Source organism: Piliocolobus tephrosceles, chromosome 11 (genome assembly GCF_002776525.5).
Source record: "Piliocolobus tephrosceles isolate RC106 chromosome 11, ASM277652v3, whole genome shotgun sequence".
In the NCBI taxonomy this organism is placed as follows: domain Eukaryota; kingdom Metazoa; phylum Chordata; class Mammalia; order Primates; family Cercopithecidae; genus Piliocolobus; species Piliocolobus tephrosceles.
Window position 1 is genome coordinate 16,641,026 of NC_045444.1, and position 18,215 is coordinate 16,659,240.

The 18,215-nt window shown below is 41.5% G+C and overlaps 1 protein-coding gene across 1 annotated transcript in view; it reads right to left on the reverse strand.

Annotated features, from left to right (window-relative positions):
- NCKAP5 (NCK associated protein 5) overlaps positions 1-18,215 on the reverse strand; it is an 836,097-nt gene that overhangs the window by 54,923 nt on the left and 762,959 nt on the right. The window contains exons 15-17 of the mRNA XM_023195916.1: positions 7,095-7,409; positions 4,167-4,303; positions 978-1,110 (exon numbers count right to left, since the gene is read on the reverse strand). Of these exons, the coding sequence (XP_023051684.1) occupies positions 978-1,110; positions 4,167-4,303; positions 7,095-7,409 (585 nt within the window). The remainder of the gene's footprint in view (positions 1-977; positions 1,111-4,166; positions 4,304-7,094; positions 7,410-18,215) is intronic.

The following is an 18,215-nucleotide window of genomic DNA, read 5'->3' on the forward strand; positions in this document are numbered from 1 at the left end:
AACAACCAACTAAAATATCAGCGGTATTCGCCACTTTCTTCTTGGTAAAGCTTTGCATGATTCAACCATCAATCCTACCTTTCTGATAACTTATAAGAAGCAAGGGACAAAGTGGTGATTCAGATTAATGAGCTCTTCTTACATGCTACTCTAACCTTTCTTCCCCCAATGCAAATACCAAGATTCTCTGAAAACTGGAAACACACACGGATGCTAGATTATTTTTTCCTAAACATATCAACCTTGTTTTAAAAAAATAAAATGATGCTTTCATTACATAATTTATAAAATAGTATTTGAGAAAAAAGTTGATTAGTAGGAAAAAAATAGCTTTCCGTTGCATCATTAAAATATTTCTGACAATTCAGATGAATTAGAAGAAAAGCAGAGCCCAGATCACATTTTGTGTTAGGGATTTGTCTGTCCTCTTGTATCTGAAAGGAAGTACCATCTGAATAGACATAGTTTTAAATGCCTAGGGATAATGATTTTTCCACTGCCAATTCTGGCTCAAAGAAAAAGACAGTGAGGGAACTTCAACCTCACAAACAGACCTGTTCATAATGGCACAGCTAACAGGTCCAGGGCTACACAGCATGATGTTAGCAGAGAGCCTGGAAAACTCCATCCACAGCTCACTGGATGATTTAACTTGCCAGAGTATATAATTAAGAACAAAGTTATCTTTATAGTCATTCCTTCATTACTGAGATAACTCAATTGGAGGCTGCTTTAGAGATGCTGGATTCAGAAATAAAATCCTTACAGACTGCACTGCAATGTCATGAAGATTACACTAGAAAACAAATGGATGCGCATAGACAATCTTCTGTATGTACCAGAAAATTAGATCTCAGGAGAGGCACGAAGAAAAAACATAAAATCAAAGAGGGTGGGGGCTGAGCACAGTGAAAGGTATCATCAGCGGCTTCCCAGAGAGAGGAACCTGCAGGGCCAGCAAGTTCACTGGTTGTTACCTGGGGCAGCGCTCTTCAGTGCTTTCACTAACTGTCCCCTTCCAGCTCCAAAACCATTATCTCCACAGTCCGGGTCACTGTCACTATTACTGCCACCGCTGGCAGAGTATGTACACATTCTGGGTGCCTTGTCCTAAATGAGTAATATGAGACTGTTAAGATTATTCATACAAATCAAAATGGGGCAGAGCATCCTGTGAGCATGTGACACAGTTCACATTTGGCTGTCAATGTATGCACAGAATTCCATTCCCACTGCCCAGCCCACCGCCCACTAAAGACCAACTGTAGTTTGCTGATTTTTCTGCCTCCTGAGGTGCTGATGCTGTCTACTCAATTACCGGAGCTGCAGAAATAGGCCTGCAATAATGAGGCTGTCGACGGCACTCTGCCATCGTCCCAGGCCCAGGAAGGTCCCCACGGTTACCTGCTCTGCATTTTGTACACTTCTTTATAGGGTCTTATTTTTCTCAAGTGCCTATTATGAGCTGCTGTTCCAAACCTAATGGCTTATTTATTTAACTGATCTCATCATTGCCTTCCAAGTATCAGAAGGTAATAAAACAGTCAACCTTGGGAACAAAAAAATAAATGTTTGCCTAATTTATAATTTTCTTTCAGCTCCCAAAAGGACAGTAGCCTTTAGAAAAGTAAGCAACTGCTGACCCTATGTAATCCTCAAATCTGCTGACAGTTCATGGGCTGAGGGACCCAGTTTCCCTTCTTGCTCACATGCACACATCACCTGGCCCCTCCCCTAAGGATGTCCCTGGTGTGGCAATGATGCTGTATTCAGGAATTGCTGAGGCGGTTGATGCTGTATGAACAGTATTCCCCTTTGTGCACATAAGCAGAATACTGGATCCAGGAGTGCAACTCCTATGTTGTTGAATCGAGGTTATTTGGGGCCTTTTTTTTTTTGTTCCCATTTGTAGAATGTCCTGTTAGAGCCTATTATTCCCCACCTCAGCCAGATAGTTCCGATCCAGATGCATTAGCTGGGTCTCTGAAGTTTGTTTAGAAGAGTGTCATTTGGTTGGGGATTATAAAAACACATTTTAGGATGTAAACTCGCTTATCGGGGGTTATAAATTCAAGCACTCATTTCCTTGACTCCTTCATTCATTTACTTAATCACCCATCCATTCAACAGTGTTTACTAAGTACCTACTGTGTACTAAGCAGTATGCTAGGTTCTAGGGGTGGAGAGCTTACTACTGGAGATACCAGTAGTCTAGCAAGGACTAAGTCCATGAAGAAAGACAAGTCTACCGACTGTAGTTCTGGGGAACCTGTGTCCAGAGCTCCAAAAGGACCCAGTCCAGTTTGGACATGATGAGGTACATCCTTTCATAGCTCCATTCAACAAATGCTAACTGAACCAGCATTGTGCCAGGTACTAGAAATAGAAAGCGAATTCTTGCTTGAAACTTTCCATACCCGGCAGTCAAAAAGCAGGGTTCTGAGTTTCAAGGATTTCCAGTGTATGGGGCTAGTGCAGGATGATGAGGAAGGGAATCCTAGAGAGGTATGTCCATTGGTGGATGTGTATCTTATGTGAGGAGCGCAGGTCCCCTCCGGGTCAGCAAGAGTAACTGTTTTTTTTTTCCTTTTTACTTTCTTGGAATTTTTCAAACTCCTTTGCCATCGTCACCAACTGTTGTTCCTGAACCGGTTTTCTCCTCTCCAACTCTGGGTGTCTGTTATGATTTTCTCAATTTTACAGCTCTCAATTTTCTCAATTTGCCAGTTTCCCAATCCTCCCAAAGCCAGTGCAGAGTCCTGTGGAACAGTGGCAGCAATGCTCTGTGCAAAGTGTGTCCCATGGATCAGCGGCATCAGCATCACCTGGAGATTTCTTAGAAATGTGTACACCTCACTCCGTATAAGCCAAATCAGACACAAGTCTATGTGGGCAACAAGACTGTAGCCCTTCAGGTGGTTCTGATGCCTGCTCAGGTTTGGGAGGCACAGAGCTGGAGGAGCCCTAACCTCCTGTGTTTGACTTAAGGCATGGCAGAATACAGCGGTTTCCTCCTTTGCCGCTCAGATCCATGTCCTGTGGAGGCAGACATCCCAGGTGCTGCCCTGGACTTCAGAGGGCCCAGTTCCAGTCTTGGCTCCACAGTAACTTTCACTGGGACCCTGAACACGGTCCAGTAGGACTCCGGTGTTCCCCACTGGAAATTAAGGCTGTGGGCCTAGAGGATCTGCTCCTCTGCTTTTCCATGGTCCCCTTCCATACTGAGGCAGATGCTCCAGGCTGAAAGGTGGTTTGGCCACACTGAGTGAGGGGACCTCAGATGTGGGTGAATCTGGGTATCTCATCACCATAGTTGGGCAGAAACTCTAGTAAAAATAGCAACCAGGGCTCTTGATACCAGACCTGGGAAAGCCAAGGGCAGCAGAAGTGGGAAAGGCCAAGGAGGGGCCAGGAAGTTCTGGAAAACAATCCACGTGTCTTCCTCCACCTTTCTCACCACCAGGCACCAGGGCAGATGCTGCAGTGGGCCAGCCCCAGGACGAGTGGTGAAATGGCAAATAGGCTCACCATGGTCAGGGTAACCTGCTGGAAGGGGTAAACAGGAGGGGGTACCACATAACCCCCAGTAGGGATGAGCAAGGAGTCCCTGAGCCAGACACCCATAGCCATCCATCAGGAGTTCTGTGTGTGTCATCTCAGGGCAGATGAAGAACCCACTGCAAAATGAAACTCAAGGCTCACGGATCCTAGCAAGTCATTTGACCACACCGAGCCTCTGATTAGCCATCCTTAAAAGCAATAGAATTAGACCTGCTTTCCCTGTTTCATAAAAACAAAGTAAAGGTTAAAATAACTACCGAGATAACGAAAAAAACAGGAAAAACATCATTTCAACGGTGCCCGCATGGCTCGGGAGAGTGAATGCGTGTCCCACAATATCTAATCAGGGCAGCGCATCTGTACCCAAGAATCTGGGTGCATTTCAGAAGCACTTTGATTTCTTCAGAATGAAAGTGTCCCAAGAACCCACAGTATTCCTTAATAAGGCAGGGAAAAGGGCAAACCCTAGACCTTGGTTTATATTCAGGAAACCAATAGCAAATTTCATTTAAAATGAAATCTATCATACAAGTGTTTTAAAGGTGCACTTTTTACAATCAGCACCAACAGGTGGATGGTGCCCTTCACTTCCCCCGACCCCTCACCTGGGTCCCGGTGGCGGCATCTTCGCTCCCCCAGTCTGGAAGCGGCTGGTTTGCCATTGGGTCTTCAGCATATCCGAATGATGAGCATGTCTGAGGCCTTGGCTCTGCTTCATTCTGCTTTTGGGGACTGACTTTTCCTAAATGAGGACACGTACGTGGAATCACATATCAGCTTCCATCAACCTTTTCCAAGTTTAGGGAAGGAGGTGGGGGAGACATTCAGAAATGATAAAAAGAGTCCAAATACAGTGAAAACTGGGCTTCCTGCCATTCTGTCCCACTGTAGTCTGTGCTGCCCAAAACATCTGCATAATTATGTATACACGTCTATAGAAGAAGCCCCTTTTCAAGACCCTGAGGCAAACTGTTCTTAGACCACTTTTCTACAAAATGTTGAAAGACTTCACAGGTTAGAAAGGGTTCAGCAGGCAAACCATTCAGAAAACACTAAAGTTATTCTTTAAATAATGTCATTCATCCAACAACAATCAAGTTTCTTCTTTGGAGGACTTCTCAGAGGCTTCAGTGTGCCAGTGGGCATAGCATAGTTTCCGAAAAAAGGATTTGAATTTGCAGGCTTCCTCAAACACAGGGAACCCCGATTTTCCTAAAAGACTTATCAAGGTCATTTTGCATAGTGTGGTTTGGGAAGCTTTGCTTGGAGCCCTTAAACATCTCTCAGGGCAGTACTTTTGAAGCTTTAATGTACATATGGATCAGCTGAGCTTTTGTTCATGCGCATGCTGATTCAGGAGGTATGGGATGGGCTCTGAGTCTGCAGTTCTGACAAGCTCCCAGGTGATGCCAATGATGCTGGCCCATGGACCACACTGAGTAGCAAGGGTGTAATTAGCAGAGAACAATTAAAGAGCGTTTCCCCATTACCCGTGAAAGTAGATTAACCTGCCTAGTGTATGCCTTTGTCATGCCAGAATGGAGAATTGCTGTCATTATCCTCCAACCTCAGTGATTATAAGCAGGACATGCTGTGACAGCCTCTCTACAGCACTTTGTTTGTGGGGGGAAGCTAAGAACTGTGTTTTCATCAGCACTGTGAGTTTTGTATAGTGACTTCCATTTTTTATATGGGGAGAAGAAAAATAACCAATTCAAATGTACACATTAAACAGGCAGTGACTGCTCAAAAAGGAGGTATAATCTCATTTTCTTTTTGTTCCAGCTAGTCCTCATTCCCTAATTTTTAACATGAATAACAGATGGACACAGAAAAGAGAAGCAATGGAAAGCAGGCCCTGCCTCTGGACCACAGATATCATGTGGGGACAGGAAAGTTCAGGATGGGTGACAAAAATATCCTGCAGTGTGTTCACCTCACTCTCTACCATATACTATCTTTTTACAACTCTTCCTTACAATTTAATTAAGATAGAACCCAAAGCCAGGTGCAGTGGCTCATGACTGTAATCCCAGCACTTTGGGAGGCCAAGGCAGGCGGATCACCTGAGGTCAGGAGTTCAAGACCAGCCTGGCCAACATGGTGAAACCCTGTCTCTACGAAAAATACAAAAAATACAAAACTTAGGTATGGTGGCACATGACTGTCATTCCAGCTAATTGGGAGGCTGAGGCAACAGAATCACTTGAACCCAACGGGTGGACGTTGTGATGAGCCAAGATTGTGCCATTGTACTCCAGCCAGGGTGACGGAGTGTGAGACTCCATCTCAAAACAAAAACAAAAACAACAAAGATAGAACCCTTGCATACCTGGTGCAGTGGATATTAGCAGCAAGATCCAAACAATCGCCTTCTGATCGCTTATGAAGCAATTCAAGACTTGTGGTTTCTATTCAATTTGTTATAATGACAGTGTTTAATCATGGAGTCTAAGGCAGCCGCCGCTGAATTGAGGTCACACATGTGACTATTCAGGCATGGAGTACATAATCTATAACTAAGATTTTGTCCCTTACTCTCTGGAGGCTGTGTCATTAATTAACAATGCATTTATTTCAAAAATAATATGCATTACAGCCTCTAAAAATGTAGCCTTGACTTGGAATGAGCAGAAGTTTGTGATGCAACATTCGTGGCAACGGGCATTCCTATATAAAGGAAGAACTCAGCCGTGGGAATAGCCCAATCACATTTATTCCAAGATTTATAATTAAAAGTCTCCTTTTCTAATTTCTTAGAAGCCTATAGTATAATCTCCACTTGCAGCTCCTTTCTAACCAACTCATAAGTGAAAGCGTTCAATTTAAAGTTTTAGTTCCTATGCTTATGCATGTTGTAAAAGCAACATAAGACATACAAGTTAAAAATATTTAGTGTCATCCTGGGCTGCAATAAATATTTTTAATCGTGAGGGAACAATGAAAAAACGGTGACCCTTAGCCTAGCCCTGTCTTTAATCATGAAAGCTTGTTTCAATTGACTGCCACGAAGGACAGTACTTCTCAATGGGAAGGCTCACTCTATTCTACTGCATTAGTGCATGATCTACTGCTGATTTATCAAACTATGCCTTTTATAGTTCAACATATATTTTAACCAGATAGGAATACATCAGAACATGTATGTTTTTGGTCAGAAGGAAAACAACATTGTAGTTAAATTTGTATCTTGGGCTGAAATTGGTCTACATTCAGAGTTAAGTTTTCTAGGATAAAACCTCACGAGTGTATGTTGCATGGTTTTATTCTTAATCAGTTCATATATCCATAGACCAGTACTTACACGTCAGTTTCCTTATATGTGTGTTACTGCTCAATGTAATTCTATGAGTAGATATTGACTTATACACATTGTTTTGCTTTTTGGTGAAGGACATGAAGGAGTTTTCACATATCTACATTTTTATCAGGCAGGTCACTGACTTGCTTATCTCCTGGTGAAAGGTTTTCCTTTTTTTTTTTTTTTTTTTGTCAGCAAGTGTCTTATTAAGGGTGGGAAACTGGCCTTTTACCTGAGGAAGCTGGTTTGGGGAGGCGGCTTTGAAGAGGTCGCAACCCTCTGGCAGTCATGATGGGGTCAGATGTGGAATGAACAATGGCGCTATCTGCAGGGCGCTGGCTGTCTGTGGAGGAAGGCACTTCACGTTCAAGGGTTTGGGCTCTCATGGAAGAAACTGCAGGAAGGGCTGGCTGGAGAGGCAGGAGAGGCTCACTGTCCTCTGGGGAGTCTGGCTGGCATAGGTATCGTCCCATCGAGCGATTTCCCGAGTCTGGGAGTGGGAAGGTTCCGATCCCACTGTCCAATGTTCTCATCTGGCAGTTGGATTCTGAGATAGAGAGACAGAGAGAAAGGATTAGAGAAGGCTCACATAAAAGGATGAAAGAATCATGGAAATTGGGGTATGATCTGGAGGAAAGGAGACACCTAGAAGGGTGAATTTAAGAGAAGGAAAAATGATAAGCATTTGTAAACAGTATTAGTGGTGTAGTAAATTTCCAGTGAGGTGCATGAAACAGACCTTTTTGAACATGAAAGCATCCCCTTCATGTAATATAAGAAGAAGACCAGCCTGTTACGAGCAGCAATAGTCACTTGCACATATATCCTGGATAGGTCTTTAGAGTTAGAAGAGGAATAGTCATTAGAGACCAAATTGTGGTCATCCTTATTTCAATCTGGGAATCATATGACTTCAACCAATTAGGTGAAATTTATTAACTGAAATAATGAGTAATGAGAACACATAAATTGAAGTGACATCCTAACAACAGTAATTGTGTATCTCTTGTATGAATGATCACCCATTCAGCAGCTGACTAAATCTCTGGCCTCTTAATTTGACTGCGGGGACAAGTAATTCACACGCCAGAAGGGTCATCCCAAAGGGTACCTTTCCCATCAGAAAGAACATCACTTATCATGTGGGCTTCATTCGGCCCAGTTGAGAAGTCTGTGAGCCACTTTCTTTCACTCTCACTTTATTCAGTGACAAAACTCATCAATAATGCTTTGCATTTCTTGGCAGTCCCAGGGATCCCACTATTCTCTAGAACAAATTAAGATGATTTCACCATGTATGTGACGTATTCTGTTAATTGTGTGTCATCATCAAAACATTTTATATATGGAGAAAAGTACAGTATCTGAAAAAATTACCACATAATTTCTGGAATGGTGGTGTGGTTTATCAAGGCCAGTGAGGCAGCTTCCAAGATCTGGATGTCATCCAGAAAGTCTTCTGTTCGTATGATAATCCTGGAATGAAACTTCCTAGGTTTCATCTTAGAAGCATCTTGTAAGTCTAGCACTGGGTCAGCGGAACAACTGAGCACTGTATTAGGCATGGTGGAGAATATAATAGATTACGACATAATGTTTGTATCAAAAGCTCAACAGCTACCACTTCTTTGTTGCTTTAAGAACAGAGGCTTGTGGTGTGATCTCTGCCAATGACTACTTTTTTGAACCCCTGTGCAAGAGCCTTAGCCTCTCAAGGTCTCAGGTTCCTTTTAGGACTAGTGTGAGGATTAAAGTATGTTCACCATTTAATCCTTAGAATTTAGAATGACACTAAGTGCACTGTGAGACAGCCCAGTAAATCAATAATGAATGGCAAAACATACAAAATGTTTAGTGTATGTATTACATATTAGTAGATACCTGATAGGTGAATAGCTTATCCTTAAGTATCTTTTATATACAATCTCACTTCATGCTCAGCAATTACTATCCAAACTTCAGAATTTGCCCATTCCCCTACCTTCCTCCTCAAAACGTCTTTGCTGAGTAGCAGAAGTTTGGGAATTTCCTAATACTAAGGCAAAAATAAAGAGATGGGAATATGTACAGAGTTGGCTTTTCTAGGCTCGAGGAGGTTTGGTGCTTGGTGTTGGAAGTACTAGGAAGATGAAGTCCCTACTCAAGAGGCTTCTATCTTCACAGGGATATTTAGCAGGAAGATATAGATACCGTTTTTTCCACTATGGTGCCATTTAACCAGCTCATATGCCATGGGATGTTTGTCATGGACTCTAGGATATCTGAATCATGCAGACACACCATGAGAAGTGCTTTTCCTTCCCGGGATTACAAGAGCTAAGTTTTAGCCCCATTCATTTCAGGGCCTCCACCTGGTCAACTTTATTCTCAACTGGACTTACAGATTATTCATGACCTTCTCTTTTCATTTTCTCCCCAATTAAGGGGATTTAATTGTTACAGAATGGTGTTTTTGAGAAAGGATCAGCTGTTTGCATGGAGAGGCACTGCCAGATGAGTAAAAAAAAAGAAGACACTGCTATTCAGACTTCTGTGTCTTTTCTTAATTTTAGCCCTACACATACAACACTTCAGATTTAGCATGTCCATGTGTTGTAATTGGGGCAATTCTGAAAGTCTGAAGTATTTCAGACTTACAGGAGTAAGTAGATCTTCATCAGAACCGACTCAGTCTTTGAAGACGAGAATCAAAGATTCATGGGATGTAGCAGCTGAGATGTGTCAGACCCTACGTGCCCCAGGCTGCCTGCCCTAATAATTTACCCCAGCATCCTCAGGACTACCTATCTCTGAATCAAGGAGGGCTCGGCAGGGCAGGACATTAGGGGCGTTTTTTCTTTCGAGAAGACGTGTCATCAAAAGTTTGGTGCTTATTACAGCTTTCAGGAGTTCTGCTTTCTTTGTATCATCTCTTCATCTTCACATACCTATAAGGCAAGAACTATCATTGCTGTTTAGAAATGAGGAATCATAGCTAAAAGAGGTTAAGCAACTTGTCCAAGGTCATATGCTGTAAATGAAAGCCTGGACTTGAATCTAGGCCTTACTACAAAGACAACGCTCTTAGCCACCAAGCTATACTGATTCCTCCCAGAAGCACAAGTAAACCCCAAAGTGGGCTCTGCTCACTTCATAGCCATTGAGGCAGTCATGTGAGCAGAAGGCTTACAGCATGGCCCTGTGGCTTCCAGGCAAGGTGCCCAGCTTCTCCTCTGAAATTGGTGCTGGCCCCAGAATTCTAGCTTGGTTCCTGGGCTCCCCATTCTGAGGCTGGAGTCCACTGTCAACATGCTTGGCATCTAGCTGGTTGTCTGGTTCTATGCAGGATGCCTATGCAACCTTACTATATAGTTCTGAGAATCCCAAGTGCCTAGCAACCCTTCCTTCTGCCCTCTTGGATTGAATCCTTAGACTTCTTGCCAGGGCCTTTTGTAGAGTTTACTTTGCCTCCTGATATGGTTTGGATCTGCTTCCCTACTACATCTCATGTTGAAATGTAATCCCCAGTGTTGGAGCTGGCGGCTGATGGGAGGTGTTTGTATTGGGGGTTATATCCATCATGCATGACTTAGTGCCATCCCCTTAATGATGTGTGAGTTCACGTGACATCTGGTTGTTTAAAAGTGTGTGGCACCTCCTACCTTCTCTCTTGCTCCTGCTCTTGCATTTGAGACACCTGCTCCTACTTCACCTTCCACCATGATTGGAAGCTTCCTGAGGCCCTCACCAGCAGCTGATGCTGGCACCATGCTTCCTATACAGCCTGCAGAACCATGAGCCAGTTACACCTCTTTTCTTATAAATTAACTAGTCTCAGGTATTTCTTTATAGCAATGTAAGAATGGCCTAGTACACCTCTAGCTTGGTGATAGGCACTCTTCCAAGGGCAATGTTTTTTCTGGCTTTTCTCCCTCTTCTATGTATTATAAGTCACATAGAGCACTTAATCCAGTCTCCTCAAATGAAGATTCAAAAAGCAAAGTGAGAATCTTGGCTGCCTTTTTCATTTTGGCAATAGGTGCCACATACAAAGCCCATATATGTTTGTGTAACCTATAACACAAAGCCATGGAGCAGTTGCAGGAAATAGGGCAGAGGAGGAATTCAGGGGTAGAAAAAATGTTGAAGGAGGTCTAAGTCTGGAGGCTTTCTGAAGACTACAACATTTTCTATCATCAATCCCCTTAAATTTTTTTACTTTCCTTTCAACACCCAATATTGTTATACCAGAGTCTATAAAACAGGACTTTTGGAATTCTTGAGTTCTCTGATTTCCTGAGAATTGCATGCCGTGACATTAAACTTAGAAACCATTCGCTATTAAGGCCATTTTTGTTTCTAAAAATTGCAGATGCCAAATGTAGTGGATGTGAATGATTCATCTGTAAGTCCCTATGAAGTGAGGTGTGGACAGTCAGGGGCTCAGACACATGCCAAGTTTCCCTGCAAGAGAATTTCTTCAGAATACATAAACCTTTGGAATTGGAAGTTTATATTGAAAATGCTGACACCATCTTTATGTAGTTTCTTTAAGGCACAATTAGTTTCTTGCAGTTCATAAAAATATTGTAACCTGAATTACAAATGTTAGATATTATACTTCTGAAGCCAGTTTTTTTTTTCCTCAGAAAATTTTAAGAACTCACAAAATAATTAAATGGTTGCAGTAGGAACTAAGTTCAAAGGGGCAAGCCTGCCTCCCATCTTCAATGAGTTGATTCAGTATTGCTCCCAATAAATGTGAGTTCACGGCCGGGCGCGGTGGCTCATGCCTGTAATTCCAGCACTTGGGGAGGCCGAGGTGGGTCAATCACGAGGTCAGGAGATCGAGACCATCCTGGCCAACATGGTGACACCCTGTCTCCACTAAAAATACAAAAAAAGTTAGCTGGGCATGGTGGTGTGCACCTGTAGTCCCAGCTACTCAGGAGGCTGAGGCAGGAGAATCGCCTGAACCCGGGAGGTGGAGGTTGCAGTGAGCCGAGATTGCCCCACTGCACTCCAGCCTAGCGACAGAGCGAGACTCCGTCTCAAAACAAAACAAAACAAAATACAAAAGAAAAACAAAAAAAACACCCCCACAAATGTGAGTTCACATTTCTGGCTGTGAGTATTGTTGCCCACAGGGCCTTGCTAATGAGTTCAAGGGTTGGGTTGTTGGATGTACCAATGGGCTTCATCCTTGTAAGGTCACCAATTACATCTCTGATTCTGGTCAGCTCTCTCACCTGTTCCTACTGTTCCATGTGCCTTTTCTCTGTCTCTCAAGGTATTAACAAATTCTCACAGTTACCTCCACCATCAGGTCCCAGGAACCTCATGGGACGACTTAAGGCACTACTTCCCAGTCCTATTAAAGTTGTCTCACACAAAGAAAATATACAGTTGGTTGAGGAAAACACCAGTCCCCAGGACAACTGGTCAACTGAGGGCTGAACAAGCTCCATCTTGGAACACCTGGCACCCATTCAGAGCAGTCAGCAGCAGAATGGCAGAGAATCTCATAGAGAATGGAATCCCCATTCTCTTTTACTGACACCTTGAATACATTCCCTTGCATGTGTTTGGTATGAGAGGAGGAGACCTTTTCAGTCTCCTAGAAGCAAATACAGGACTTTCTATAAGGCTCTCCTTTTGGGGGAAGAATGTTAAGACTGCTTGGGGTAGGAATATTGTCTGGCACCGACGTCAGTGAAGAGGAAATTTACTGTGTCTGAGAGGGACATAAGCAGCCAAAGTGGGTGTGGTTCCCCAGGGGATGGTGGCAGAGAATTTTGAAGAAACATTTCCACTGGGGGTTTTCAAGTTGCTACCTTAGGGTGTGTGGCAGAAAATCCCCACTCATCTCACCAGTGAGTGTCACCCTGCTGCTCCCCACCCCCAGCTGCCTCCACATCTGGCCTTAGTGTCTTCATTTGCAAATTAGATCCCACTATCTTCATTATAGGGGTGCTTTGAGGACTAGAAACAAAGCATGTGATGAGCTTGGCACAACGCTTGCAACAGGCACACTGTTATAATTCAGAAAATGGCAGCAGCTCTCAAAATGTTATTAGACTGTAAGCATCCTGCAGGCATAACTGGATTTGATTCATCTCTTCAATTCTCCCATATAAGTGGCTCCTGCTCCATGATTGCTCTTATTCTACAGAATGGTAATGACACTCCCCAGGCATCTGACTCTATCACCAGTGCTCAGCATCACACCTAACACATAGTCAGCCCTCACTGATGTGGAATGAATGAACAGGTGAATGAAAAACAATAAACCTTTAGAACAGTCTTCCTCATCGTTAATGGATGTGAACCTCTTCTTGTGAAATCTCAATCTGCTTCTTTTTTTGCTCTGATTTTAGCAACCAAAGCAAACAGCTGACTTCCTTTTCTGTAGTTATTTTTCACATGAAACCAGACTTCATTAATTCAGATGGTCACAGAGATAAGATCATTCAGAATTCCTGAATATTTTAATGACGGGTTTCTTAGTACTTTAAAGTCCTTGGGACAAGAATGGATGACGAAGGCAAAGGACAGCCAACAATAGGCTGTTCTAACATCCTCCTCAGTCCCTGTGCCAGTGCACAGCATCACTGGGCCTGAAGGTCCCAAGCCTAGGAAGCTGGTGTGGCACAGTAACTCTGGCTCTCATCCTGAGGGATTCTAGATGCCAAGTGGAATGCTGCCGTCCTGTTTAACACCAGCATCCACAGTATTGTGAGAACTAAGTTCTTACTACAGAGTCACATTCCTGGGGCCATTTGTAGTGAGCGAATGAGATTACTCATTATATGAACTTCTTATATGCATTTAACCAGAACACTGAGTTGCCCTGTTTTAAAGCAAATCATTCCATTAACTTGGTTGACTATTGCCTTAGTCCATTTCGCATTGCTATAAATGGGTACCTAAGACTGAGTAATTTATAAAGAAAAGAGGTGTATTTCATAATTCTGCATGATTCTGACATCTGCTCAGCTTCTGGCAAGGCCTCAGGTAGCTTTTACTCATAATGGAAGGCAAGGGGAGCTGGCATGTGTTACATGGTGAGTGAGGGGGGTGAGTGCCAGACTCTTTTAAACAACAGCTCTCGCGTGAACCAATACAGCGAGATCTCACGCATTACTTCCAGGAGGGCACCAAGTCATTCATAAGGGATCCACTTCCATGATCCAAACACCCCCACCAGGTCCCGCTTCCAACAATGGGAGTCACAATTCAACATGAGATTTGGAGGTGAAAAATATCCAAACTATAGAAACTATGCTTCTTCCAAACTTGTTTTATACCATATTTGTTCACATAGCAACATCATCTTTATAAATAGCTGCAAAGAAAAAAAGTTGATTTCCAGCACTATTTCAGTTAATATAAATTTCCAAGTGAGTGGGATATGAATTAGCAATGATTTGGGGTGTTTGGGAGATGCCACTAATTTGTTTCTCAGCTTTTCTTCTGCAGATTCAAGTGTCTCCATCTTTTCTCATGGATCCAATTTCACATATCTGTAATGGTTTGAATTTGTAACCTCAAAACTCTTGGTATTAATGTATCTGTCCAAAGAGATTATTACAGGACAGGTTTAAGAAAATCTGACTTTAGTTCTAAGTTACTCTGAATATTCAGATAAATGGAGTGAGAAGACTATATGCTTCAGAGTTGGAAAGACTAAGCTCAAAGACCTGCTTGGTTACCTGTTTGCTGTGGGACAACAAGGGCTTTTTAGAACTATTCTGACTTAAATAGTCATAGCTCATTTTAAATAAGCCTGGCAGAGTGCTCATTATAAAGTAGATGCTCAATAAGTTTCTATAACTGGTTGTCAGGGAGAAGTGAGGGCCCCTGTGGGTACATAATACATACACTGTCATAGAATCCAAGGGAAACCAAATTGTCATTTGTGCAACTAGTGTTATATTGCAGCATCTGGGTACACTTTACTCAACAACTACCCTGGTTATTTCCCAAGGAGTTACCTTTTGGCAACCATTTCCCTGGGGGTTAGTTCATGAAAAACATTAATGAATGATGAATATGCACCAATGTACTTGAGGTAGTTGCAATCTGCCTCATGTAGAGAAAACAGACAGTCTGTTTTTTTGAGAAATCTACGTCGGAGGCAGTACCTTAAAAGGCTTTTTAAAAAGCCTACACAAATGATGTCTGCTGATGTTCCCTTGTTTACAGACTTATGACATTCTCAAGTAACAGTCCCAGATTACTACACCATGATTTTCAGTAACTTCCAGCACATGGATCCTAAAAGCTTATACTTGCTTCTGTGCAATGATCTACCCACCTACAGATTCAAACAAATTATGCTAGTAATCACCTTTCTCCCCTCTGCAACTCTCATTCATAAATCCTATAAAAATAGAAAACTCTGAAACTCAAACTTTTTCACTTTGAAAACTTTCACATAGCTATAAAAGTTTCAGCCAAACATAAAATGAGACCCCAACATAATTCAGTCAGAAAGAGTGACTCATGGGTGTTCAATATTCATACCATTTTATGAATTGGCATGCATTCCTATAATGCAAGTGGTCATGTAAACAAGTCTTTGTAGAAGGTCTCTCCAGGTTCCTAAACATCTTTAAGCTACATGTGGTATTGGCAGCAGAAACTTAAACTACAGATGGGAAAACAGATCTCTTTATTTGCACATCCTTCTCTTTATCTGAACGGCTGAAACAAGCTTAAAAAAAGCTAAGTCTGTTGCCAAAGCCACATCAATTAAATGTTGGTTATTCATTCTAAGTTTACCCTACAGTTTTCTCCAAGTAGTAAAAAATGATTATACCGGTTATTTGTTCACAACCATTGGGTAACTTTTGGCTGCGGCATGAAGATGACCTTCCGGAAGGGTAAATTTACTCTGACACCTTTGGAATTCATGAGAACACTCAGCCTCTAAGTTCAAACTGGATTTTAGCTTCCTGAGATTTGAAAAACATGCAGGATAATATAAATTTGTTTTCCAATCTCTTGCACTGTCTTTGGGATAATGGAAGACCAGACTTTGGGAGTCTGGCATAGGGAATGAGTTGCATAAGGGATGAATATTTTTAAAATGTAGGAAATTAATATGACAAACGATTAAAAATGAAAAAAAAAAAAGGCCATGAAATTCCTTAGTACAAATGAAGGGGAAGTTATTTAAACCAACATAAAAGAAGTGGCACCTCAGACTAAGTTGGCATCCAGTGGCTCCAATATTCTTTGCCTGACAGTAGCATCATGTAAATTACTGTGGTAGGATGTAGTTTAAGGATATAAATTGGTAATGGATACAAATGTATTCCAAATGCCCACACAGACCATGTCTTTATAGAAATCTTTCTTGAATTTATTTTCATATACAGCTGTTACAGCCCCTGAAAAAAAATTCCTTCATGTGCTTCTTCTTATCACTGATACTGAAATGGCATCTTCTAAAGTTTTGGGAGTGGTTATTGGTCTAGTATTCCAGAACATGTTATGCAATTTTCCAAACACTTCTGGATTTTTGCAAATTTTAATAGTTATCACTATACTCTTGTCACTCCAGACTGAAAAATCTTGAAATCTTCACATAACTGCTTCATCTCTTGCTATGCTAATATGCGTATCTTGAAAAACAAAGGCTACACTTGCCCACAGGACTTACTGTGATACGTAAGAGTGGGCTAATGTGACCACTACAGTTTAATGGCCAACATTTGTTTGACAAGGTCATCTGACTTACGAACCCACAGTTGGATCCCAGACTCCTAGGTCCTGTTTTATGAGTTATCACTTCCAGTTCAAAGTCCTTGTTTATGAGAGTAGGACACAGAACTCTCCCAACTCCTCACAAAGCCATGATTACTACTTAACCACTTCTCTATCCATACATCAAGTCTTGTCCTCCTTAGTTTGACATTTTTGTAACTGAAAAAAAAAAAACTTACTTTAATTAGCAAAACCTTCTAGAGTACCAAATAAATGTAGAATCACAATGGCTCCAGCCCTGACCCTTAATTGCCATTTTTCTAATTGATGAAATGCCAACTTATCTATTCACCTTTTCCCACTGTTATCCTTGCCCATTCTCTAACAAAATTTCTCTATGCTCAACCTTTTTTCCCCCAATCTAATTACAATTTAGCTATTTGTTTGTATCTCCTGTTAATCCACTTTTGGGCTTCTGCAAATGCAAGGCATTTTAAGTCTAAACAAATGCTCTTTACGGATTCTTCTTTGTTCACGGACTCATTACATTCCCAGATCACATACCCAAATTAGTGAGTCATGATTTCCCCTTACAGAAGGTATAACATATTGATCCTAAAAGATTATCTTTGCTTCTGTACAACAATCTACTTGTTCCCATAGGTTCACTCCATCTCTAGCTATCATGCCAAAATGAAGTGAAAAGTTGAACAATTATTTGGTGATTCTGGTAGACACAGGTGGCTAGTATGGGTGGTTCTGTCTCTTTAAATCTCTTTTACTTCACATCAGGTTTGCTGAATTATATGGACAACTGCCTCTACTCTTAATTTCACCTGCCTGGATAACATCTGCCTTGATAAGACGCATGAAGGAAGAGAGGAAAGAAAATAACTTGGGGTACAATGCTGCAGGAAGAGATTTAAACTAGCTTTATTTGTCAAGAAACGTAAAAACAGGGAAGCATGGGAAATTCAGACCTGTCAATTTAGCAACTGATGAAAATTTTATTAAAGGTATTTATAAGAGCATTGGAGCCAGATCACCCTATTCATTATTGCTCTAACTTTTTTACATTAAAAATTTGAAGTTAGATACTCTAAGAGTATAAATAACTTTAGCCCGCTTATATTACTGTAATTATAGATATTTAATAAAAGTCTTCAGAAAGATAAGAATTTAAAGTTCAAAAATGTTTTTCTCCATTTGTCTCTGTATTTAATCAGTATTAATTACTTTTTCAATTATATGCAGAAAAGAAGAAAGCTCAAGACTTCACAACCTTAAGCTTTTAAAAAATATTCATTTTAACATGTTTTACTTGCTTGTAAGGATTTTTAATTATTATAAGATAATCTATTTTAGCTGAATATCAAGGATCATTTATTTTTCTTTTATGTGATTGTAGTTGAAGTGTTGGTGAAGAGAAGACTGAAGTTGAGATGAGTCTCTCTTTCCATTTCAGTGGCCACCCTCCACTCACCAATATCCCATGGCTGTCGCTGCAGGAATATAATAAAAGAAGTAATGAAATCCAAGAGACCAGGCATATGAATATGGGTAAAAATATATATAGATTTTTGTTTCCATCCATGAAGAATTAAATTGTTACAGAATCACACACACACACACACACACACACACACACACACACACACACACA